This window comes from Gopherus flavomarginatus, chromosome 3 (assembly GCF_025201925.1).
Source record: "Gopherus flavomarginatus isolate rGopFla2 chromosome 3, rGopFla2.mat.asm, whole genome shotgun sequence".
NCBI classification, from domain to species: Eukaryota; Metazoa; Chordata; order Testudines; family Testudinidae; genus Gopherus; species Gopherus flavomarginatus.
The window spans coordinates 125,612,610-125,638,040 of NC_066619.1; the positions used below are offsets into that span (position 1 = coordinate 125,612,610).

Sequence of the window (25,431 nt, forward strand, 5' to 3'; positions counted from 1 at the left end):
TCCTCACAGCTTAATTTACGTAACAGCCTTTGGTGAGTGACCTTGTCAAAGGCTTTCTGGAAATCTAAGTACATTATGTCTACTGTATCCCCCTTGTCCACGTTTGTTCACCCCCTCAAAGAACTCTAATAGATTAGTAAGACACGATTTCCCTTTACAGAAACCATGTTGACTATTGCACAACAATTTATGTTTTTCTATGTGTCTGACCATTTTATTTTTTACTGTTTCGACTAATTTGCCCGGTACTGACGTTAAACTTACCGGTCTGTAATTGCCGGGATCACCTCTAGAGCCCTTTTTAAATATTGGCATTACATTAGGTAACTTCCAGACACTGGGTACCGAAGCTGATTTAAAGGAGAGTTTACTTAGTTACTTAGTTTACTTAGTTAATAGTTCCGCAACTTCACATTTGAGTTCTTTCAGAACTCTTGGGTGAATGTCATCTGGTGCCGGTGACTTGTTAATGTTGAGTTTATCAATTAATTCCAAAACCTCCTCTAATGACACTTCAATCTGTGACAGTTCCTCAGATTTGTCACCTACAAAAGCCAGCTCAGGTTTGGGAATCTCCCTAACATCCTCAGTCATGAAGACTGAAGCAAAGAATCCACTTAGTTTCTCCACAATGATTTTATCGTCTTTAAGCGCTCCTTTTGTATCTCGATCATCTAGGGACCCCACTGGTTGTTTAGCAGGCTTCCTGCTTCTGATGTACTTAAAAAACATTTTGTTATTACCTTTGGAGTTTCTGGCTAGCCGTTCTTCAAACTCCTCTTTGGCTTTTCTTATTACACTCTTGCACTTAATTTGGCAGCGTTTATGCTCCTTTCTATTCGCCTCACTAGGATTTGACTTCCACTTTTTAAAGGAAGTCTTTTTATCTCTCACTGCTTCTTTTACATGGTTGTTAAGCCATGGTGGCTCTTTTTTAGTTCTTTTACTGTGTTTCTTAATTTGGAGTATACATTGAAGTTGGGCCTCTATTATGGTGTCTTTAAAAAGCACCCATGCAGCTTGCAGGGATTTCACTTTAGTCACTGTACCTTTTAACTTTTGTTTAACTAACCCTCTCATTTTTTGTATAGTTCCCCCTTTTGAAATTAAATGCCACAGTGTTGGGCTGTTGAGATGTTCTTCCCAACACAGGGATGTTGAATGCTATTGTATTATGGTCACTATTTCCAAGCAGTCCTACTACAGTTACCTCTTGGACCAGCTCCTGCGCTCCACTCAGGATTAAATCTAGAGTTGCCTCTTCCCTGGTGGGTTCCTGTACCAGCTGCTCCAAGAAGCAGTCATTTAAAGTATCAAGAAATTTTATCTCTGCATTTCGTCCTGAAGTGAAATGTTCCCAGTCAATATGGGGATAATTGAAATCCCCCACTATTATTGGGTTCTTAGTTTTGACAGCCTCTCTAATTTCCCTTAGCATTTCATCATCACTATTACTCTCCTGGTCAGGTGGTCAATAATAGATCCCTAATGTTATATTTTTATTAGAGCATGAAATTTCTATCCATAGAGATTATATGGAACATGTGGATTTGCTTAAGATTTTTACTTCATTTGAATCTACATTTTCTTTCACATATAGTGCCACTTCTCCCCCTGCACGATCTGTTCTGTCCTTCCGATATATTTTGTACCCTGGAATGATTGTGTCCCTTTGATTGCTCTCAGTCCACCAGGTTTCTGTGATGCCTATTACATCAATATCCTCCTTTATCACAAGGCACTCTAGTTCACCCATCTTATTATTTAGACTTCTAGCATTTGTGTACAAGCACTTTAAAAACTTGTCCCGGTTATTTGTCTGCCCTTTTCTGACGTGCCAGATTCATTTTTATATGACTGTTTATCATCTGATCTGGCCCTTACATTATCCTCTTCCATCCTCTGCCCCGACTATAACCTGGAGATTCTCTATCATCAGATTCTCCCCTAAGAGAAGTCTGTGTCCGATCCACATGCTTCTCTGCAGCAGTCGGCTTTCCCCCATCTCCTAATTTAAAAACTGCTCTGCAATCTTTTTAATGTTTAGTGCCAGCAGTCTGGTTCCACTTTGGTTTAGGTGGAGCCCATCTCTCCTGTATAGGCTCCCCTCATCCCAAAAGTTTCCCCAGTTCCTAATGAACATAAACCCCTCCTCTCTACACCATCGTCTCATCCACGCATTGAGACTCTGAAGCTCTGCCTGCCTACCTGGCCCTGCGCGTGGAACTGGGAGCATTTCTGAGAATGCCACCATAGAGGTCCTGGATTTCAGTCTCTTCCCTAGCAGCCTAAATTTGGCTTCCAGGACATCTCTCCTACCCTTCCCTATGTCATTGGTACCTACATGTACCACGACCACTGGCTCCTCCTCAGCACTACACACAAGTCTGTCTAGATGCCTCGAGAGATCCACAACCTTCGCACCAGGCAGGCAAGTCACCATACGCTTCTCCCGGTTATCACAAACCCAGCTATCTATGTTTCTAACGATCGAATCTCCCATTACTAACACCTGCCTTTTCCTAGCAACTGGAGTTCCCTCCCCCGCAGAGGTAACCTCAGTGCGAGAGGCAACCCCAGCACCATCTGGAAGGAGGGTCCCAACTATGGGAAGGTTTCCCTCTGCTCCCATTGACTGCTCTGCTTCCCTGGGCCTTTCTTCCTCCTTAACAGCACAAGGGCTGTCTGACTGGAGGTGGGACAATTCTACAGTGTCCCAGAAAGCCTCATCAACATACCTCTCTGCCTCTCTTAGCTCTTCCAGTTCCGCCACCCTGGCCTCCAAAGTCCGTACGTGGTCTCTAAGGGCCAGGAGCTCCTTGCACCAACTGCACACATACGCCACCCGCCCACAAGGCAGGTAATCATACATGCTACACTCAGTGCAATAAACTGGATAGCCCCCACTCTGCTGCTGGGCTTCTGCCTGCATTGTCTCCTAGTTAATGAAAGAGTGGTTTAAAGAAAGAGGTTTTGAAATGTAGTTTGGTTTATAGGTTTTAAGGGGACTAAAGGGGCACAGATAAACCCGACAAGGGACCCCCACTCCCTTCCCACTCCCCTTCTAAATTCCCTTGCAAAACTCCCTGTTAGCAGCCCCTGGTTGCTTGTGCGTGGCTTTATAAAGCCTTGGTCTGTGTGAATGCCCCGCCCACTGATTAAGGCTCTGCCAATTACCAGAGGCTTCTAGCTTTCAAATCTTCCTTTGAAGCTCACAGCCGCCAACTGCCAGCTACAGCACAGGGTCCTTCAACCAACCAACCAACAAACAAACAAACACAAGCTCAGCACACAGCATGTAACCCCCAAACACAAACAAACACACACTACAGACAGTCACTTACCCCACAGATGCTGTATTTGCTCCTCCTTCACCGGGAGAACTCCCTTGCGAAACTCCTTGTTAGCAGCCCCTGTGCTGAGATCTTCCATGCCAGGTGTCTGCCATGTGGAATTTTTTGGAAAGTTTCAGCTAAAGTGGTGCAATTGTTTCCAAGAATGAGATTAAATACATTGTTTCGCCCATATTAAAAGAATTCTTGCAGTTGTTTCTCTGAGAAGCCCTAGTGCATCTATGTTTTGGAGCAAGGACTTGAAATCTAGCAGGGCAATTTTGCCCTAGTGTCAGGGAGTTGCCATTTGCTGTCACTATGAAAATCAACCCAAATTTGGCCAAATTATAAGCTTCTGAAAAATTGCAGTTCACACATGCTGAGTATAGACTTGTTTGAGTTTGGCAGCTAAATTGTCCAAAGATTCCATTTGGACTGAACATGCTCCATCCCACCAGAATTCGCACCTGTGACCAGACCACGTGCCAGTCCGACAGAGAAACTGAGCATGTTCCATCCTGGGCCTGCAGGGGCTGAGCAGGACTTTTCCTGAAACTATATGGGAAAAACTTAATTCTGGCATTTCCTAACTTTTGAGCATTTGACTTTGTAACCTTACTGTTCTTTTAACATAGAGTGTCCTTAAATGTAACTATTTCATCTTTGTATTATGGTGGTTCATAGAGGCTTAAATTGAGATCAGGACCATGTTGCACTAGATATTACACAAACACATCGTAAAACTGTCCATGCCACTAAAGAGCCTACAGGCTAAGGGGACAAAACAAAAGCAGCATTATTATCCCCATTTTACAGATGGAGAAACTCAGGCATGGAGCAAATAAGGGCTTGTCCACACAAACAACTAGACCACAGCAGCTAACTGTCCATATGCACGCTGCTGACACACATTAAGAAATTTGTTTGAGTGCTTTGACTTAGTCCTGTTTCAAAGAGGAACATATGTTTTAAGTTAATACGTGCTGTTATCCTCACAGCAGGGAAATATACCTATTTTACAGTGAGCAAGCTGAAGGTAGACAGCGGTTAAGTGACAAGGCAGTTAGGCTCTCCACAGGTGCAGCTGACTGACTCCCACCAAGTCCCACTCTGTAATAGGAATGTTTTTCATGAAAGCGCTAAAGAACAGCTGACAGTCTGCAGAGTAGGAGCCACATAGCAACTCCAAGCACAGACCTAGAGGGACCCGAGATGACAGGTGGTTACTGTCCTGATTTTGCTAAGCAGTTTAGGATGTTGACCCTACCTAATAATAGATCTCACAACAATAATTAGATTGATTTAGCTGTAATGGGGTGAAATATGCATGCATACAGGTCAGCACAGCTGTCTTTAGGGCCCTGACACACATCATGTCATGAAGTCACACAAGTTCCTCCTCATTCTTGTCATAAATCAATTATTTTCTGGGTGTTCTGTCACAGATTAGTCCTATGTGGAGGATTCCTTCCTCTGAAATGTTGTTAAGGTAGCTCTGCAAATCCTCATCAGCATTCTTTGATGAGTGAACTGCAGGTCAACTCAGCAAGCAAACAGGGGGAAAAATACAGAGAAACAGTAAACTAAAAAGCAGACATTACACAGCGGTGAAATGGCAGTTACTGTTATTGCTGGCTCCTTGGAGGATCTGGGCTTAAGTCACCATGTTACATAAAAGCTTTGCCTGGAACCCTCAAACTAATTATATGTCTGCCTTTTCTGTAAATTTGAACAGCAGCTCTGGGGAGGACAGGCAAGCATTGATCTAGCTGGCAACACTGACTATTTCTTCTGTTTAATTAATGTATTTGACTTAGATAAAAGTCTACGGGACACAGCACATTATCTTTGATGTCCATAACAGAAGCAAAAACAGTCGTTGCCCATTAACTGCACAGCACACATTATAACAACCCTATCACAATGTCTATCCCATATGTCATTAGAAACTCTTTAATGTAAACTTTTCTACCCACAACTCACTCTTCACAAACTCACATCAAAGGGGGTTATCTCAAAGGATGTATCTGGATTTGTCAGGCACATTGCCAGGAATGGATTTAACTGGATTAGCACACAGCGTAAACAGATATTATCCAGGGTGTTTTCTCTACAAAGACTTGGAAATGATTCATCTAAAATTCAGAGGGGTAGCCGTGTTAGTCAGGATCTGTAAAAAGCGACAGAGTCCTGTGGCACCTTATAGACTAACACAAGTACTGAAGCACAAGCTTTCGTGGGTGAATAATATTGTGAATAGTCATCCATGAAAGTGTGAAAGTAGAATGAATTATATTGTAAAGATAAGAATGGATTAAAGAAATGTTGAAATACAGGTGCCAGGAGAAGAAACATTAAGCATAAACAACTGTGCTAATGGCAAAACATTAGCAGGAGATCGGTAATAGTTAGTAAGGAAATAAGATATGCATGCCTAGCTTTATCTTGTTAAGTTCTCACGCTTTTATCTGTATAAATACAGGACAGTTTGTGTCTTGCATGGGACTTACATTATCTGGGTGTTATTAGCAGAGCGCTGTGCAAAAAAGCTTATGCTCCAATACGTCTGTTAATCTATAAGGTGCCGCATGACTCTCTGTTGCTTTCATCTAAAATTGTGTGTGTCAGGGTAAGGAAGTGATCATCAGGATTTCTTGAGATTCTTTAAAATGCTCCTGGGAAACTCATCCAAAATATTTGCTGGGTTTGGCTTCTCAATCTGACACGAGAGTGCCTGGGCTAATTCTGGGGTTCTGAAACAGGGGGGGAGAGGGTGGTTATCTATACCCCAGGGGGTTCCAACCACTCTGCCTTTCCCTGGTGCTAAATGGATATGACCAGGATACAACTGGCCTACCGGACTGACCATGAGACAGGAATCAGGAACTTTTGCTTCTAATTGTGATCTCTTAGTGAGTCGCTGCATGGCCTTGGGAAAGTCACTGAGCCACTAAACCATTTTATTATTTTACTTGAAATAAAGTGATTTCTTCTGAAGGGCCGCAAAGAATCAGTGAGATTTCAGCTGTGCTCTGGGGTCCCTTTGGCCTCCTGGTTTCTGAGCCCTGGGTGCAGACTCCAGTCACATTCTCAACGAGCAGGGCTAGAAACTGAGCGGTTTGAAATTAAAGCTAAATTTTCCCCTAATCCCACTCCACGCTGATTGTGGTTTCTGGCACTCCAGGCCTTAGAGAGGGATGGAAGGGAGATTCCCTAGCAGGTGGCCCTGGCTGCCCCCCAACTCTCCTGCTATCCCACTATCTTGGCAGCCTTCAGGAAATAAGTATTTCTAATATGCTGTTCTCTTGTTCAGTCTCACAAAAAGAAGGATGAGGGGGATATCATGCTCTCTAAATACACCATGTGGGGGTAGGGAGGAGGTAAATACCAATGAGGATGAAGAGCTATTGAAGCTAAAGGACAAGGCTGACACAAGAACAAATAAACTGGCCATGAACAAATTCAGGCTGGAAATTAAAAGGTTTCTTACCATTAGAGGAGTGAGGTTCTAGAACAGCCTCCCAATAGGAGCTAATGGAGCAAACGACTTACCATAATTAGTTTTAAGAGATAGTTGGACAAATTTGAGATAGATATATGACATCGTTGCTCATGATGTGAGGCAGGGCTCAAAAACCCTGGGGCTTACTGCAAGTTTACATTTTATGTTCCTAAAGTTCATGCTTCAGGGTTTCAGCCAACCACTGGCAGGGGTCAGGAAGGAATCCCCCCCAGTACATTCTGAGAGGGTTTATAAGTTTCCTTTGAAGCATCAGGGATAACCATGGCTGAAAATGGGATATTGGACAGGGCTTTGAGGTGGCACTGAGTATTCTCTCTTAGGTGTTGGCTGGCTGGTTCTTGCTCACATGCTCATGGTCTAACTGATTTTCAACCACGGCATACTGGCAGTGATGGGGGGAAGGAAAGGCTGTTCAGCTTCCTCTGCAGCATGTGGTCGTGGGTGACTATCAGAATTATCTGGGTATATCTCATGTAGTCATGTCCCTGCCATTGCAGGGGCCTTGGGCACAGGTGCACTTCCATCCCTCCTGTTCTCTGTCTGTGACGCATAATAGTCTACCCTCATGGGGGGCTCACTGACTTTGGTATTATTTTGGTTTTTGGATCAGTGTGTGGTGCTGTGTGGCGTTGGTAGTGATATAGGCGGTAGGGTCAGATTAGATGCTCTAAGGATCCCTTCTGGCTTTAAACTCGATGAGATTAAAGCACCAATTAATTCACTTTACAGGGGCAAGGCACTTTACCACTCACTTATTTCTCCTCTAGTGATTCCAATGTGCTTGGTGATCCTGCCACTCACCTTGGGCCCAGCTGGAGCAGCAAAGGGGTGGGGTGGCGGGAAACCAACCTGCCGCCCAGCTGGAGCAGCAAAGGGCGGGGGGTGGCGGGAATTCCAGGAAACCTGCCAACCGGTCGGAGCAACGAAGGGGGGGGGGAAGCGGCAAACGGAAGAAAAAACAAAAAACCAAAAAGAAAAAAAAATATCTGCAGGGCGCGCGGGTGCAGGGGGGCTCCCAGCCCTGCAGAGCCCGGGCAGCGGAGTGCACACCCCAGCGGGGGGCCGGGGGGGCAGGGCTCCCTGAAGCGGGGCGCTCGCCATGCGGCCCCTCCTGCGTGCCTGCTGGGAGGTCTCCGCGCCGCTCCGGGGGGCAGGCAGGGGGGGACGCGGGCTGCAGTGCCGGGCTTGCGGCAGGCCGGGCACCGCTCCCAGCAGCTCCCCGCCTCGCGCCACCGCCCCCTCCCGGGCGGCAGGAGCAGCAAACCGAAAGAGAAAAGCTGCAGGGGCGGCGGAAGCGGCGAAGCGCAAAGGAAAAGGGATCGGGCAGGGGGACCCGGCGGGACCCGCCCCTTGTCTTCTGCGCCCCACGCACCAGCTCGCCCGGCTGCTGCCTGGAGCCGGCCCCGGGGACGCGCGGCTGAAGACACCGGCCGCCTTTGTAAGGCGCCGTGCGGGCCGAGGAGCTGAGCCCCGGCTACTGCCCCGGCCGGGCGCATCCCGGGCCGCGCTGCTGTGTCCCTGCGCCGGGGGGAGGCTCCGCGGGCCGGCGGGAATCGCCCTCCCCCCGCTGGGGCGGACCCGGACCCGCCCCCGCCGGCTGCAGCCTGGGCACTTCCCGCCCGCCAGCGCCATGAGGGGGCCGCTCCTGCGCCTGCTGTGGCCGCGCCGCGCCTCGGTGAGTGCGGCCCGGCTGGGGGAGCCGGGCCCTGGAGCCCGCGGCGCGGCGCTGCTCTGGGCCGGGGCTTGGGCCGTGTCCCGGGGCCGGCTGCCGCCCGAGTATCCCCAGCCCGGCCGCTCCTGGGGCTCCTGCCCGCCCCGGCTGGGCACTGAACGGGCTCCACAGAAGGGGTCAGAGCCACCTCCTCCTGCTGCCAGATCCCCCTGCCCTGTGGGGCCAGACACCCCCCCCTCCTGCTGCCAGATCCCCTCTGCCCTGTGGGGCCAGACACCCCCCCCCCTCCTGCTGCCAGATCCCCTCTGCCCTGTGGGGCCAGACACACACCCCTTCCTGCTGCCAGATCCCCTCTGCCCTGTGGGGCCAGACACCCCCCCCCCCGCTGCCAGATCCCCTCTGCCCTGTGGGGCCAGACACCCCCCCCCCCCCGCTGCCAGATCCCCTCTGCCCTGTGGGGCCAGACACCCCCCCCCCCGCTGCCAGATCCCCTCTGCCCTGTGGGGCCAGACACCCCCCCCCCGCTGCCAGATCCCCTCTGCCCTGTGGGGCCAGACACCCCCCCCTCCTGCTGCCAGATCCCCTCTGCCCTGTGGGGCCAGACACCCCCCCTCCTGCTGCCAGATCCCCTCTGCCCTGTGGGGCCAGACACCCCCCCCTCCTGCTGCCAGATCCCCTCTGCCCTGTGGGGCCAGACACCCCCCCCTCCTGCTGCCAGATCCCCTCTGCCCTGTGGGGCCAGACACCCCCCCCCTCCTGCTGCCAGATCCCCTCTGCCCTGTGGGGCCAGACACCCCCCTCCTGCTGCCAGATCCCCTCTGCCCTGTGGGGCCAGACACCCCCCCTCCTGCTGCCAGATCCCCTCTGCCCTGTGGGGCCAGACAGCCCCCCCCCCACCTCCTGCTGCCAGATCCCCTCTGCCATGTGGGGCCAGACACCCCCCCACCTCCTGCTGCCAGATCCCCTCTGCCCTGTGGGGCCAGACACGCCCCCCCCCCCTGCTGCCAGATCCCCTCTGCCCTGCTGGTCCAGATCCAATCACCCTTCCTAATGCCAGATCCGCCCTGCCCTGCCTTGCAACTTGGGCAGAAGACATAGTTGGGAGGGAGCGGTTTCTATTGTTTGAAACCCAGCTCCGTATCAACACAGGTGTTGTTTTGCAACAAACATGTTTCCCTATGCTACTCGGGACTGCCCTATTCATCCAGTCTTTAGCAGCTGGCACAACACCGGTCAGGGATGGTCTACGCTTAGTCCTGTCATGAGTGCATGGGACCCGGGGCCGACTGCCATCTGAGTATCCCCAGCCCCATGTCGAGGTCCCTTCCAGTCCTACGATTCTTTCAGGGCCTCAGACTTTGCAGGGTGTGCGCTGGGCCTTTGGTTAGCAGTCTGAAGTTGCCTGAGAGCCAGGGCCGGTGGAGGGATGTTTCGTGCCCTAGGCGAAACTTCCACCTTGCACCTTCCCCCATCCCTGAGCCCCCTTATACCCCACAGCAGCTCCACCCTGAAGTGCTCCCCCTGTGGCAGCTTCCCACCCCCACCCACCCTGAGGCACCCCCTGCGCCCCAGCTCACCCCTGCTCTGCTTTCCCCAGCTGCCAGAGTGAGACATCGTTTTGGATACAAGCAAGACCCTAGCCCTGTCTGTCCCACTGTTTGCTGGAATGGCTGCTTTGCTGTGTTTCTGTAACTTCACTTCTTTGCCAGGCAGGGCTGGGCTAGTGCCCTGGCAGAGCAATGGGCTGTTGCTTTCCTAGTCCCCATCCTTTGACCTGGCCAGCACAGATGGCTCGACTAGTTCAGCCTCCTGCTCTCTAGCCCTCAGGCTCACTGGAGCACACATCTTCCCAGCGGGACAAGGCACAGCGTGCAGGAAAGGTCTCTTGCAATCAGTGCCAGGCTAATCACATGCATGGTGAACACCATGCCACAGCACCAGTGGATTTGATTCAGTCAGTAGAAAAACTGCTACCTTTGAGTCATTTGAGGCCTATGGATGGTGCCCCCAAATTCAGTTAATGTTGCCTACCCCCCAACAGTTAATACCACCCCCATGCCATGGTGCCCCTTGAATGCAGCTCCCCACTCCTCCAGTGACTCCAATAACCCCCTCCCATCCAGGCACTTCAGCAGCGGAGGGGCGAGGAAGGTGGGAGCAGCTGATCGTGTTCATGAGAGGGCAGTGGGAAGGAGGGAGCAAAAAGAGCCCATCAACTTTGTGCCAAGCCTGATCCCTCCTTCACCCACCTGTCCCTTCCCTACTTGAAATCCCATGTTAGCTACTGTGCAGCTTAGCCCCCAAGTCTCTTCCTGCTCCTGTGGGATAGGAGCATGGGGCTCACAGCTGCTAGCTGGCAGACATTGCCTGAGACTGATATGGGCATGGTGGACTAACACAAGATAGGTATATTGTCCAACACTATGAGAAATTTAGATTTAAAAAGGACTTTGTTCAATGTATGCTTTATTTTTCATTCAGTTTGTTACCCATTCCTATATGGCAGGGATTTTACAGGGTACAGGTTGCAAAATTTTGCTGCATTAATTCTTTGTCATCTTGGTTAAAAGAAAACAAACCAATTCCAAAGAATTAAAACCTCTCATCGACTATGCCATAATGTTTTCATTGCAGTAATTAAAAAATTGAAAATATCAATTTTGCTCCAGTGGAAATAAAAATCACACTCGTATGTTTAAGTGTATGGAATAAAAACAATCTGGATATTTTGAAAGAATAAATTACTTCAGGCAAAGTCAGCTTAGGGAATTTGTTTGAGGCTCTTCATTCAAACAAAGTAAACAACATATATTCCAGTAAACAATACCCAGAATAATTTTTCCTTCAGCAGCACAGCAACACAGTACTAAATGTACATTTTCTCCATGAAAAGAAAAACAAAGGTATTTGTATACAAAAGAATCAATGTAAATCTTTGATACCAAATGTAAAGGCACCTTTTTATTAAGTACATCCTCCCCAGTTGGCATGTAACAGAAACTTTTCCTTAAGAATGGCTCAAAATTACCCATCTCATAGTGGTTCTGTTTAGCTGGGACTGACAACTGCAGTTAAAAAGGCAATCTGGAGGTTGAGAGGTTGCAGGAGACATTGGGGCATTTTATATCAGTTGTGGGGTGAATCTGGGATACTGGCCATTCAGGGTATTTATGGGCGAACACTGATGTCCTTTGAATGAATATTGTTTAGGGAAGTGATCTGCGTACAGGGCTGGGGACCTAAAGTGCTTGGCAAAGTCTGCGGCAAGATCTGAATTTCTCAGATTTGGATTCCTGGTTCCCCTTGTGGCTATGATCTTGAGTCTCATCTCTACAGAAAAATTCTTTACCTGCACCCTGCAGTCAAGTGCAGGAGAATCATACAGCTTTTCAGCTAATGTGGTTTTGTTCCTCATTCCATACTCTTTTTATTTCAGTACAGCCAAATGGAATTCAAACTCTAGATCAAGGGAGGGAAAAAGGCAATGGATTTCAACTGGCAGCTTGAGTTTTTGTTTTGAAGTAGAATCTAGACATTGAACTTGAGTGCTTTTGAAAAGGCTCTCCTAGGGTTCCTGAATATAGTGATTGGTTGGTTTCAGCAACAGGTGACTTCTGTACAACTATCAGTGAGTTGGTCCATTTTTCTCATCTTGGACTTCTAAATGTTTTCAGTTGTAAAAGTCTCTCTTAATGTAACGTGTCTTTTCTAACTGGCTGCAACGGCACACACTTATGTATGTAACTGACTCAAGGAGCTAGTCCTCCTGAAGTCAAGTGTAAAATCAGTGGTCGTAGGTGCTGGAATGAGGTGTATGGGGCGGGTGCTGCTGCACTCCTGGCTTGAAGTAGTAATAGCAACCCAAGTACATGGTTTCTGCCTTCAGCACCTCCACTGTTAAAATTGTTGTAGTACCCCTGTCACTGGTGTCAGAGTTTACAAGACTGGACCCAATAACTGCACAATGTTTAGTTTGACTTTATTCCATAAGATGAAATGTTTGAAGGCAAGTTCAGTTACGGATTTATTTAAGTGATTTTTAAAAAAAAAACAGTTAGGGAATTACACAATTTGTTCAGATAGCAATTCTCTCTCTTTCTTGTTTACTTTTTCCCCTCACCAGAAGAATAGAAAAATCTGGTGAACAAAGGACATATTTATTTTACTAACTGTTACTTCCTTTCACTAAGGACAATTCAGTGATGTTTCTTAGATGTTCATCTCTTCAGATTTTTGAATTTTCCCTTTAGAATTAGCAGTTAGACCCATAAATCTTATTATTTTTTATTGCCTCCAATGTGCTTGTTCCGTTTTTTTAAATATATATGCAGTCGGACTTTGTGATAATACTCATGTTTGGTTGACTACAGTGTTTGTCTAACAATACTACTGCAGATATTGTTAGAATAGTTCCTCTTAGAGATTTGTCATTTACATACGCTGCAGGATCTTTTAAAATCACTTTAGAGCATGGTTTCAAATCGCACATCAGGATCTGACTGCTGTTTACCATCTCAAGCAAAGCGGACAGACTTCTTTCCCTGATTAATAACAATAATTTTACTGCAGTGTCTGTGTCTCACTTGGAGACCAGGACTGCATTGTGCTAGGTGCTGTACAAACAGCGAACAAAGAGATCCCTGGTGCTTACAATCTAAACTCAGGGTTTAACTGATCGCCATATTTGGGATCGGGAAGGAATTTTCCTCCAGGAAAGATTGGCAGAGGCCCTGGAGGTTTTTCGCCTTCCTCTGCAGCATGGGGCACGGGTCACTTGCTGGAGGATTCTCTGCAGCTTGAGATCTTCAGACCCGAATTTGGGGACTTCATTAACTCAGACATAGGTTAGGGATTTGTTATTGAAGTAGGTGGGTGAGATTCTGTGGCCAGCATTGTGCAGGAGATCAGACTATATGATCATAATGGTCCCTTCTGACCTTAAAGTCTATGAGTGTAAGCAGTATAATTGTCATTTAAAAGTGGCGGTAAGGTGACAGCCAGTGCATTTCCACAAGATTGCACAGGTGACTCTGGGTTCTGGGATGGTAATATGTGAAGTTCTAGGCTGCAGGGTGTGTGTGGATCATTACACCTTTCTGGGAGAAAGCAGGAACAGAGTACATGATGTGCGGTGGTAAGAGTCAGGGGACCTAAATTCTATTCCTAGCTCTGCTACTGACTTACTATCTGACCTTAGCCAAGTTTCCTTCAACCCCATGCTTCAGTTTCCCCATCTGTAGAATGGGGCTAATGATACAGACCTTCCTGTGTAAAACACTTTGAGATGTACAGATGAAGAGTGCTACATAACAGCTAAGCATATTAGGTGCTGCTCCCGAAAAGCATAGCTGCAGTATTGTGCTAACCCAATGACAGCAGAGTTCTGAAGTAAGGGGTGTGATCCAGTTAACTAAACTCATACCAATGGGGTAGGAATTGCTCAGGTTTCAACAATTGATTGTACTTTGGATGGTGGTGCTGCTTTACAGTACTTAGAATTGGGATGGATTTTGTTAAAAAAACTGAATCCACGAGTCCCTAGTATCATTCTTTACTAAGGGAGGTGTTTCTGGACAATTTATTGCACAAACATTAATAAAGCAAGCCTCTAGAAATAATGCTGTTTTTTTCCATAGTGTCAGTTAAATGCCCATACACTGACTACGTCATAAGTGGGCATGCTTCCATTGATTTTTGCTGATGTTGATGCACATCTCAGGGACAGGGCATAACCAATATTTGAACCCAGGACTACCGGCATCCAAAGCTGAGGTGCTTATTCTGGGCCACAAAGCCATTCACCAGAGGTTGGTGCATTTATGCCAGTGGCAAATTTAGCCCTTTGTTGATGCCATTCACTTTGGTTAATTAATTTGATGTATTTTTTCTTGTAGGCTACTACAGTGATGGGCTTGTGGTGCATGAGTTCTGAGAAACAGCTTTGTGACTTTAAGAGGATACCATGTAGAATTGGAGAGGGGGAGGATAATACACCAGTGTGGTCATTGCCTGGAGGTCCCACCTGAGATCAGGGCTCCGTTGTGCTAGGAGCTCTACAAACACATCCTGAGAGACAGTCCTTGCCCTGAGCTGCCTACGGTCGAGTTAGGATGGAAGGGGAAACTGAGGCACAAAGTGGGGGAGGGGGGCGAAGAGCATGCCACAGGTCAGTGACAGAGCCAGGTCATTTGTCCCAGTACCCTGCACACTAGACCATGCTGTCTCCCAATGGTCAGTTGTGCAGGTTGTCATGGTGAAGTGAGATCTAGCAGTGGCTGTGGTTTACATGAATTCTGAGGCAGTATCAGAGCAGCTGAGCAGAGAAGGGAGCCAATAACTGTCCATCTGGCTAAGCAAGCCTTTCCCCCCCCCCTCTCTCTAGCCTCGGCCTCTCCTTGTGTCAGGGAGCCTGTGGGGAAGAGCGCAAACGGCAGCTGTAAGCCAGGCATACAGTACACAGGCAGGGGGCACCATGAGGCTGCCTGGGCGCTATCCAATACCCAACAAGAAGGACCTGCCGTATGATATAGTGGAGCTTATGGAAGAAGTAGAGATGAAGGTAAGAAGAGTCTGCTGAGAAAAGCTCTTCCCAGAGGACACAACCCAGCCTCTGAGTTTGGCCAATACCGAGAGACAGTTTCTGGATCAGCATTAGGGAAGGCCCCGGCACCCTTGCAGTTCTGTGCAGTCCATCCACATGGAACAGCCTTCAGGATCCGGCCCTTGGTTAGAAACACTTGGGTGGCTCAGCATGATTCTTATTCACCTTGTTTGTTCCAGGAGCTGACTGTGGGTTCCAAATGGCTTCTTGCTTGAAAGGGCAACAAGCACCATTCCCCCTTCTCCCCACCTTCCGTGTTTGTTTTACTAGGGAGAAAGGGGATGAAGTTAAACCTTACCTGAAACTTTCTTTTCATTACTGACAATGCACTGAAAAGGCCAGCAAGATTTTTCTCCTGCTTGTTTTTCTCCTTTCCCCAAAGCATCCAAAAGGGTGTACTTACTCTAAGCAACGCCTCAAGGTGCAAGGCCATGGAGAATCAGGCCCCTTGTCTCCTTTTTCTCTTCCCCCTAACGCCTGTCTGCTCCTTTATGTCCCACTCCCCAGAACCTCCCTCCGAGCACTGTTCCCTGCTTCCCTGCCCTGTTCCTCTCTGCGCTGCCTCCTAGCCCTAGCCCCTTCTCTGCTCTCTCTATCCTGAACACTGTCACCAAGGAAGATCTTGGCTCTGCTTTCCTGGGAGCTTTGGTGACCAGATGTCCCGATTTTATTGGAACTGTCCCAATATTTACTTGTTTGTCCCGCGGTTGGGATGCGAATTGTCCTGATGTTTTGCACTCCGGCTCACAGGCGAAGGGGGCTCGTACCCTCAACTCTGCCCCCTCCCTGCCCCATTGGATCCCTCCCCAAATCCCGCCCTGGCTCCGCCTCTTCCCCAAGCATGCCGCATTCCTCCTTCTCCCCACTCCCTCCCAGGCTTGTGTGAATCAGCTATATGGCGGCGCAAGTGCTGGGAGGGAGGGGGGAGAAGCAGGACGCTGCAGCCCGCTTAGGGGAGGTGGAGGTGAGCTGGTGCGGTGGGGGGTGTGGCAGGGAGCCGCCAGCTCTCGTTTTTTGCTTTTCGGGTTTTTTTTTCTCCGCTGGTGTGCCCTCCTTTCTCCCCCCACCCCGTGTCTTGATTTTTCATGTCTCTCATCTGGCCACACTAATCAGTTCCTACCTTTTTCCTGTTGGGCTAAAGTCTCTGCTCCCTGATCTTGTTATATTGCAGTGCCCCTTGTGGAGTCTGCCAGGCTTGTTCCTCATTTACAGGGATCACAACTTTCTGTTGAGGCTAGTGGTTTGTAGAGTCCCTCCCCCTAGTTCCTGCTGGCACGTCTGTACCTTTTTATTCCCCTGGATTGGAGCTAACAGGACCCCTTGGGTCTGACTGCCAGCAGGAATCAGGAGCAATAACTCTGCCTCTACGCACCTGACCAGCTGTTAGTTATTTGTGTTCGAGTGGTGCCTGAAGCCCCAACTGAAGTAATTATATCAGTAAAACATGGCATAGGCCAAAATGTATTGGAACTGGGCTGTCTAAGCAGTACCCCCTTGTGGCCCATCGAAGTGCAGCCCACCCACCTGTGCGTCTCTGACAGTCAGCTGACACCTTTGCTCCAATCCAGTGTCGCGTGCCTGGGCACACTGGAGTTCAACCCTTTCCAAAGTATTAAGAGTCCAAGAAAACAAAAGGCCAACTGTGAACTCAAAACTCAGGGGCATGCGAGGGGTCTCAGTAGGACCCTGCCCTTCTGCTCAGGGTTTGCTTTGCCAGTTTCTTTTCACAGTCTCCCTGGGCCCCATTGTCACCTCCACTAGGTAGGAGGGTGTCCCAAGCTTGGGCTGGAACCCAGCATCCCTCTCTGAAAGAGATGTAGGAGTCTGCTTTTGTCCCTGGCCAGCCCTGAGCTGGCCAAGGCTGCCTCCTTTTATCACATCACTCCATGACTGACATTGGCCGTAGGCATAATGGGCAGGATCAGCTGGGTCCAGTCCGTAGTGTGGGGCATACCTGCCTCATTAGCCCCATCACTACCAGCACAGGGCCAATCAGCCCCATCATATGTATTTTCCACCTTGAACTTTTGTAGCATGTGCTGTCTGTAGTAAGGTTACAGCCATTGACCTCTCTTCTCTTTAATCCTTGAACAGACTGGATTTTTGCCCAATGTGTTCAGTGTGATGTCTCATCGGCCTGCGGAATTTAGAGCATTCTTCGCATATTACAATGCCATCATGAACAAAGAGACAGGTAAACTAAGCAGCAGCCTTGAAACTGCCTGTAGCTTTGTAGGTCAAAAGTTGCTAAAATGTGGTGCTTGGATCTGAGTTCTGTATGTTCTGCAGCCACACTCATCTTGACCTAGAGAGTTACAGCCAGCAGCGACTACAAGATCCGCATGCAGTGGTACTCCACATTCAGTGAGATCTGGCTGGTCCACATAAGAGGTTTGAGTCTGCTGCTGCTTCCAGCTGAAATAATATTTGAGGCTCATGCTTTTAGTACCAACAGTCCTGGGTTCAAAACCAGCTGTCAGGCCAAGCAGGGCTGCACAGTTGCTCAATGTTCTGCTTTGTGGATCTCTAAGCCAGCAAAGTTATCCATATCTGATGGGAGCAGTAATAATGTGATACCTTTTTGCAACAGTCTCTGGAAGAAGTCAGGTTGCAGGATTTGCTTTGAGTGTTTCTCTAATGAAAATAGAGGTGCTCATCGGCTCTTTCAGTACTGAAGGGGTGTTTTGACCAAGTGCAGTGTGCATAAAGAACTGCTCAAATCACATAGAAATCTTTAGAAAACATTGTATTAGGAATATTTCTGTATGTGTTACATTTTCAATAGGGGACAAGTCCTCTCATTTATTTTACCTTGGAGGACATTTCCATAAAGTCAGAATCTCTTAAGACGCTTTGAAAATTTGACCCAACTTCTATTGGCTTGAAAAACGATCCAACCCCTGTTAGCTAGAGGCAGATATAGAAGAGTTGTGTCTTCAGAGGTGAGGCTGTCGCTAAGGTACAAGAGCAATGCCCTGGTGTGTAACCACACCTTTCCGAGGGCGCTGCATCTCCTACCATGGTGTTCTCCCTGGTCTTTGCTTGTGGCTTCATATTTTGCAAAAGTGGCTGGCTAGTAGCTGCCGAGTAAGCTTGAGCCCTGCCCCCCTCCCCTCAATTCTAGAAGGATCTTTATTTTTCTTTCTTCTCTACCCTCCAATTCTCCTGTCAGCAGCTCCAGTGTCTACTGTTAAAAAAAAAAAAAAAAAAGAAAAAATCACAAAAAGGGTTTCCTTCTTCTAAGGCTGAACTTAAGGTTATCTCTTTCTCTGTTTCACTGTAGAGCTTCTACCTAGAGCCTTACCTAGGCTTGCCTGCCTGCTACTGATTTAAAAGAAACTAAACCTGTAGCCTCATACCTACCTCTGCTGCTTGGGACAGTAGCCAGCAGCCTGCAATGTGAAATTGACATGATTTTCATCAGTGTCACACTACCTACAGAATTCTGAAAGCAGCTGTGAAAATGAAACTAACCAGAGTTTTATTTCATCTGGCTCAGGTTTGGAAAGCTGGTAGCAGCAGCAGAAGTGGACTCAGGATCCCAGCATTGTATAGGTTTTCATGGGGAAGGCTGTCTTCCCAACCATAAGGGCTAGAAAATTAATTTTAAAAAATGAAATGCTGCAAAAATCAATGGCTTGTCTTGAAAACCTGACTGTATTTGATGTTGCATAGGTAAACCCCAAGATTTATATTTAACTCTATCACAGCTCAAGTCACATTCCTAGGACTTCTTTGGAGAATGATCATAGAATCATAGAATGTCAGGGTTGGAAGGGACCTCAGGAGGTCATCTAGTCTTTGATGGGCTTCAGTCTGCCCAGGGTATTCAAACACCAACAATTTTTGAGAAATTCAGACTCTCTGGAAGCTTGGTCCAGGTGACTTGCCCAGCCTGATGGTTATAAAACATGGTCTCAAGCCCATCAACTTCAGGAGAACCTCATTATTTCTATTTTGTCTCCTGCACAAAAGCAAACCTCCCTTTGGCTAATAGGGCCTGCAACATTGCATTTGCCTATAAGAACAAAATTCAGCTTGAAAATTAAGGGTTCAAGAATCAAGTAGCAAGATACAAACTTATTAATCATTTGACTCTGAAATAAGCACAGGAAGAGTACTGATTAAGGATCTGTATACTGCAAACATTTAGGCACGTGAGTATTTTTACTTAGGTGAGATGTTGATAGGACTGATTAGCAGTTCCACTAACTACTTACATTAGTACAATTACTTTTGTTCGAAACTTAGGGCTCTAATTATCTATGGATCAAATGTGCAATCCTTATCCCATCAAAATTTAAATAGGAATTTTCCCTGCGTGAAGACTGCAGGATTCAACCCTCTATTAAATTACTGGCAAAACTGTACTGGGCAAACATAGTGCTGGAACTAGGGGTGTTGGGGATGTGCCAGCACCCCCTGGCTTGAAGTGGTTTCCATCATAAACAGGGTTTACAGTTTGGTTCAATGGCTCTCACCCCCCCTCCCATTATGCAAATTGTTCCAGTACCCCTGTAGTCCAGATGTCTCTCTGTATACTTTCTTGCATCCTTCAGTACATGCCAACCACTGACTCTACGGCATCTGTTATTTCCCAGTACCATTGATCCATGTGTATTCTTTTGTAATAAAATGAAAAGTTTCAATAAGAAATCCCCCTTAGATTATTTATTTTTCCCCCACAGGAAGACTCAGCAAGGCTGACAGAGAACTTATTATTGTGGCTACAAGCGTTGTTAACAGATGCCCCTACTGTGTAATTGCACACAGTGCGTTACATCGGATATATTCTAAAAAGCCAGCTTTGGCGGATCAGGTGAGTGGGATTGTTTGTTTGTTTTTAAATGGAGTAATGAAAATATCAGAACAAAAGGGCATACTCTGTGCCTGCTTTGTAGGCTGTCTTGAGATGGGGAAAAATATAATCAAAATGAAGTTTCTTCTTTTCCTGACTGCTGAAGATGTCTAAGGTTCCAGTCCTACAATCTGTGCCATACAGATGGACCTCACTGGGCCTGTGTGAAGCAGTTTGCAGGATTGGGGCCTAATACAATAGCTCTCTTTCTCCAAGCTAGTCCATTTGTTTCTCTGCCCACGACTGGGTTATCCTCCGTTAACAGCCAGCACAATAAGCTAATGCAGAATTTAGTAGAAAGCTTTAGTGGGGACTGTTTAATCCATCCTTGACATCTGAGGAGCATTGAAGCACTCCTCAAATTGATAGTGCACTGTTTTAATTTACACTCATATTTTTAGTGGCAGGAAGGTCTGAAAATTGCTTTGTGAGGACCAAATCCTGATGACCTCTGCATAGTCCAGGTAAACAGGCTATGTGCATGGCATCTCTGGTAGGGTTCAGAGGAAACTAAATCTTCTTCCTCTTCCCACCTTGTGTGGGGGTTTCCATCAGACGATTTGTGTAGGAAATGGCCAATAACATCACTAACTTGCTCCCACCTCTGCTCTGGAGAGACCTGCTACAAAGCAGTGATCTTCAGTGTGCTGGCTGTGTCTGGCCTCCTCTGCATAGCCTCTGTGTGGCTTTTCCCTTCTTCCTATATGCTCACCAGTACTGCTACAGTCCCAGTGCATCTAGGGCCTGCCATATGCAGGGGGAGACACTGAATTTGAAAGAAAAAGAGAGACTCCTCTACCACAACAGCCAGGAGCAGGTCACAGAGAAATGGACCAGCCCAGCTACCAGGGGAGAATTCTCCATTCTGTCAGAACTCCAGTGGTGCTAGAATGGAGGGGGAGGGGGCAAAGCCACATTGCACTACCCCGAAATCTGATACTGGCTGGGGGCTTGCCTGATCCACGCCAGGGCAGATTTTTCAGATGTGCTGAGCAACCTACAGCTTCCATTGACTTCAGCTGGAGTTGTGACACTGCACTTCTGACGGTCAGCTGCCCCTGGGCTCTCAAGTTGGGGTACCCAGAATCAGTGGCCAATCTGGGAAAATGCTAGCCTTCATTTCTCCTTTGCTGCTATTGCATATGTCTTTTCAGTACTTGTCTCTCTCTTAGGAGGAAACATTTTCTAGTGAACCTCTCTCAGTCCTTCCATGAAACAAAACATAGCTGTGACGCTGTCTACCCAGGTGCCAGTTCAGGACGGGAGTGCAGGCTAATTCCCTCAGATGCTAATAGAAATTAAAGGCATGTCAAAAGATATTGTAGTGTAATCAGACTGTGATGGGGTGTACCTACCCTGCACTGGGCTGGAGGGGATTAACCCCATGCTATAAGCTGAGCAGCTCAGGCTGGGTGGACTGCTGATGAGAGCAGATACGTGCTGCAGACTTCCACTGGGAAACTGTTGGATCCACCAGATGCTGATGCTAGCCAGGTTGGTGCCTCTACCAAACTCCAGCCAACCACTGAGGCTGACAGAGGCAAGGCAGCGATTGCCACGGGACCCCCTGCATTGGAAGAAGGGGTAGGATGCAACCCAGGGAATGGGATGGTAGAGACAGGAGACTGAGCAGCAAGGTATTGGTTCCCTAGGGCCCTGGGTCAGGACATGGTGGAGAAGGGTAGGCTCGGGTCCCCCTATCCCATCTGACCTGCTGTGGAGACTGCCAATGGGCAGGGAGGTGAATTGGGCTGCTGGAGGCCATTACGTAGACTCTGGCCATTGGGCCATACTGCCCTGGGAAGAATGGTGGCTACTTAGACTCTGGCCACTGGGCCTTGCTGCCCTGAAGCCCAGGTCTGCCTTAGTGACTTGGGTTGCAAAGCCATACTGCCCTAAGGGGCTGACAGGGTGTACCTCTCCCACAACACAGGCCAATTCAGTTGTATTAGTTTGGTTCAAAGGAAATGTTAATGGTATTGTCTTCACTTATCTATAACCTGTTGATTTTTGTCACATTACATTATGCATATCCCTGTAACTTCTTAACTCTAGATCAAAACTGTGTGTTACTGTTAAGAGGAGAATGTACTTGATATGTAAACTTCATGAAAACTAATGAAGGATTGTTTGCTCTTCCATTACCTTTTACATTGTGTATATCCCTGTAATTAAATTACCCACCAAATGTGATTGGAGCCTTGGAAATGTAAATGAAGAAGAGTGCTAACTTCAAAGCAAGGGCCATTGTGATCAACAATGGAAATTCACTGGCCTTGTGGGTGAAGACATTAGATTGTCTTTTGTGAGTATGAACTATAAATACTGATTCAAAAGAATAATCCTGCATCTCTGGACAGTTTGAGTTCTAATAGAGTGGAATTTTTGGACAAGGAGACAGAGATCCCCCGAGTTATTCTGGATAACCCTGAAAGACTTTGGGGAAACTAGCAGACCACTACATCTCTGCTATCATTTTGGATTACAAACTTTGACTCACCTGTTAACATATTTTACCTGCTTTAACCTCTCACTAACTGATTTCTGTTCTTAGCTAATAAATCTTTAGTTAGTTTACTAGAGAATTGTTGTCAGTGTTGTCTTTGGTGTGAGATCCAGAGTACTAAATTGATCTGGGGTAAGTGACTGATCCTTTGGGATTGGGAGTAACCTAATGTGATGTGGTTTTTGGTTTACAAAACCTTTTTATCATGAAGTCCAGTTTGTCTGGATGGCAAGATAGACTGGAGAGCTGACTGTGACTCCATAGTGAGACTGGTACAGTGATCCAGGAGTGCACATTTGTTACTGGCTTGGTGAAATCTAGTTATAGAATATACCATCAATTTGTGGTATCTGCCCTATTTTCTAACAGTCTGACCTGAGATTGGCACTCACGGTTGTGAGCCACTCCAGACAGCCTGCCAATAGCCTTGATGAATGAAAAGTTCCTAAGTTTTTGACCCAGCTGCAATTGTTTTATAGGCCTGAATACATTTCTCTGTAGCCTTTTTTCTTTCTTTCTTGCAGGTTGTTGTGAATTGGAAACTGGCTGATCTAAGTGAACGGGAGCAGGCAATGCTGGAGTTTGCTCTTGCAGTCAGTCACGCTGATAACATAACTGAAGAGCACTTCCAAAAGCTGGAGGCTCAGGGTTTTGACCGGGAAGATGCTTGGGACATAGGCACAATTGCCTCCTTTTTTGCCATGTCTAATCGTATAGCTCACTTTACCGATATGCGTCCAAACGAAGAATTCTACACCATGGGCAGAATACCTCGGGCTAAGGAGAAGGCAGAAACTCTCTAATGCTGCCCACAATTTTGTGAAAACATACCAAGCACTTAATGCTGTGGCTAATGTTGCTAGTTACTGAATATATATAAAAGGCACAAGCTAATAGCCGATTGTTACCAGAAGAGATCAGATGGGGAAATGGGTTACACTTTCCTCCAGCATGCAAAAAGCTGGGAAAGGGTTTTCAACCATGGGCCAGTCATAACACTTTTAATTCCTAAAGTAGCTGCAAGATCAAAACTTTTGTCTTAAACCTTGTTTAGATTGTGATAAACTGGCTGGGTAACATATTGTGATTTATAAACAAGGGCTGCATGGCAACTTCTTCATCACATCTGTAATATTAGAGTAAATACCAGATGAGCTTTTGAGTCTCTATAGTATCGAACCCTTCTCAGACAGTGAAGGGCTGTAATAATTTCTCATGGCACTTTTGCTAATTATTAGAGATTAATGTATCAATAAGGGTTGGGGAGAAGGGAATGTCTTTCTCAGCCCTATTAATTACTCTTATGTGATCCTGCCGTGAAAACATAATGCTGCTGTAATAGCACAATCATTCCAAAACATCCCACTGGTGTCAGTGGAAAGTCTCTGCTAGGCTTCATTGGAAGTTGGATCAGGGCCTTAGCGCCAGACTGAGCAGAGCTGTGCAATGCAGGTGTGACAGTGGGAAGTTTTTACTCAATCACAGGTCCCATATCAGCAGTAACAGGCCTGTAGAGTCACTGACAGTGAACTATTTTTTCTTTTTTCTTCAAATGCTCAGATGAAGAAATTCTCTTGACTGAATGCTGAGTGGTGAAGGAATCAAGTGTTTGTATGCATGATACAGTGTTGCCGACTCTTGCAATTTTATCAAAGGTCTTGTGATATATGGTGTTTTTCTTAAAGCCCTACCTGCTGGAGTGAGGTGACTGTGCTTGAGAATCTCAAATTCCATTGTTTAAAAAAGAAAGTTTCTAGCCCTCACTGTTGCAGAGAAAAGCTTGAAAACAGGACTCATGTGCACCCTAAAGGCTTACAAACCTCATGACAAAGAACTGCCCAGTTTACTTTGTCAATCTCTTGATTTCTATGACAGTCTCATAATGTTTTACTGTCTGATCTATGATTTTTCAACACTTTGGGTTGGTAACACTGCAACTAACTTTCCTCTATCCAATCTGTTTCTCACAACTTTTCTAAAATGTCTCTTTTGTAAATGGATCATGGACAAACTCCATCCACTCCCCAGTAGTTAAGAAACATGATTTTCTTGCTTGAGTTGTTTTCAACACAAAACCATGTCTGGGAAATGCAATTGTCTTACCTTGTGTGTATTTTAAACTAAATGTAATATTAAGGTTCTTGACTCAACTTTTAATCACATAGGTCAAAAAATATAACCCTTTTTTGAAAATGGTTGGACTGTGTGAAATGTGATCTTTTCTCCTTTGTGGGTAACTAGCTGAAAAAGCCCCTCATGTTAGTGATAAAAGGTGTGTAAGTGAGAAGCCGCAGGCTAGGTACAACATTCATGGAAGTCAGTGAGTGCCTTTCAACTGACTTCAGTGGGCTTTGAAGAGTGAAGGAGTTGCCTAGGGGTCAGTTGTTGTCTAGGAACCCAGTCCAAGTAACTGAGGTGGGGGACTCTGTAAATAGCAAAGGAGGGAGAATTGTTTCCACTGCAATGTGGATGAGGGCTGAAGGCAACCTGCAGCCCTAGAGCTTCTCAACACCCCACCCTACATCTAGGGAAAAGGAGGAGAATATCTCAGCAGATCTTCCAGCTGGTCCTACCCTGCCCCCAACCCCCTTTTCCCCAGCTGACAGCATACAGGGAGCGTCTAGTGAGCTGGGCCCTGCCGTGCAGGGGGGGTGCACACGTGTGTGCATTTCTAGCGGTGTGCCCCTCCTTGCCCCCTCCCCCCGGCAGGGTTTGCTGAAGAAGGGGTGAAAGGGGCGGTAACCCTACAAGCGCCCTGACTGCCCTCCCTCGCCCCACCCCCAGCGTCACGCCGGTTTGTGTGTAGACGCGACTCCCCCCCGCCGGGCTAGGAGACCCGAGCCGGGCCGTGCTGGGTCCCCCCTGCGGGCACGTGGAGGGGGCGGGGCGCTGGCGGAGCGGGACCGGAAGGGGCCGCGCCGCGCGCTGGCGGTTTCCGG

General features: G+C 47.3%; 1 protein-coding gene across 3 annotated transcripts; it reads left to right on the forward strand.

The window, feature by feature from the left end:
* Nucleotides 1-8,449: 8,449 nt before the first annotated feature.
* LOC127046324 (uncharacterized) lies at nt 8,450-24,690 on the forward strand. Of its 3 annotated transcripts, none has more exons than XM_050943217.1 (5): nt 8,450-8,530; nt 14,910-15,086; nt 17,223-17,322; nt 19,817-19,947; nt 23,017-24,690. In XM_050943217.1, the coding sequence occupies exons 1-5, from the start codon at nt 8,486-8,488 to the stop codon at nt 23,293-23,295; spliced, it is 732 nt and encodes a 243-aa protein (XP_050799174.1). In that variant the 5' UTR covers nt 8,450-8,485; the 3' UTR covers nt 23,296-24,690. The 3 variants fall into 3 exon arrangements, with proteins under 3 accessions (XP_050799174.1, XP_050799176.1, XP_050799175.1); XM_050943219.1 differs by having other exon boundaries at nt 8,485-8,530; nt 14,422-15,086; XM_050943218.1 differs by lacking the exon at nt 8,450-8,530 and adding an exon at nt 14,165-14,334 and having other exon boundaries at nt 14,422-15,086.
* The last annotated feature ends 741 nt before the right edge of the window (nt 24,691-25,431 follow it).

Excerpts from the sequence above, each read along its gene's own strand:
- LOC127046324 (XM_050943217.1), top strand. The coding sequence starts at position 8,486 with ATGAGGGGGCCGCTCCTGCGCCTGCTGTGGCCGCGCCGCGCCTCG. Across the intron at positions 8,531-14,909 it reads TGTGGCCGCGCCGCGCCTCG|CCTCGGCCTCTCCTTGTGTC; the intron begins GTGAGTGCGGCC and ends CCCTCTCTCTAG. Across the intron at positions 17,323-19,816 it reads CATCATGAACAAAGAGACAG|GAAGACTCAGCAAGGCTGAC; the intron begins GTAAACTAAGCA and ends TTTCCCCCACAG.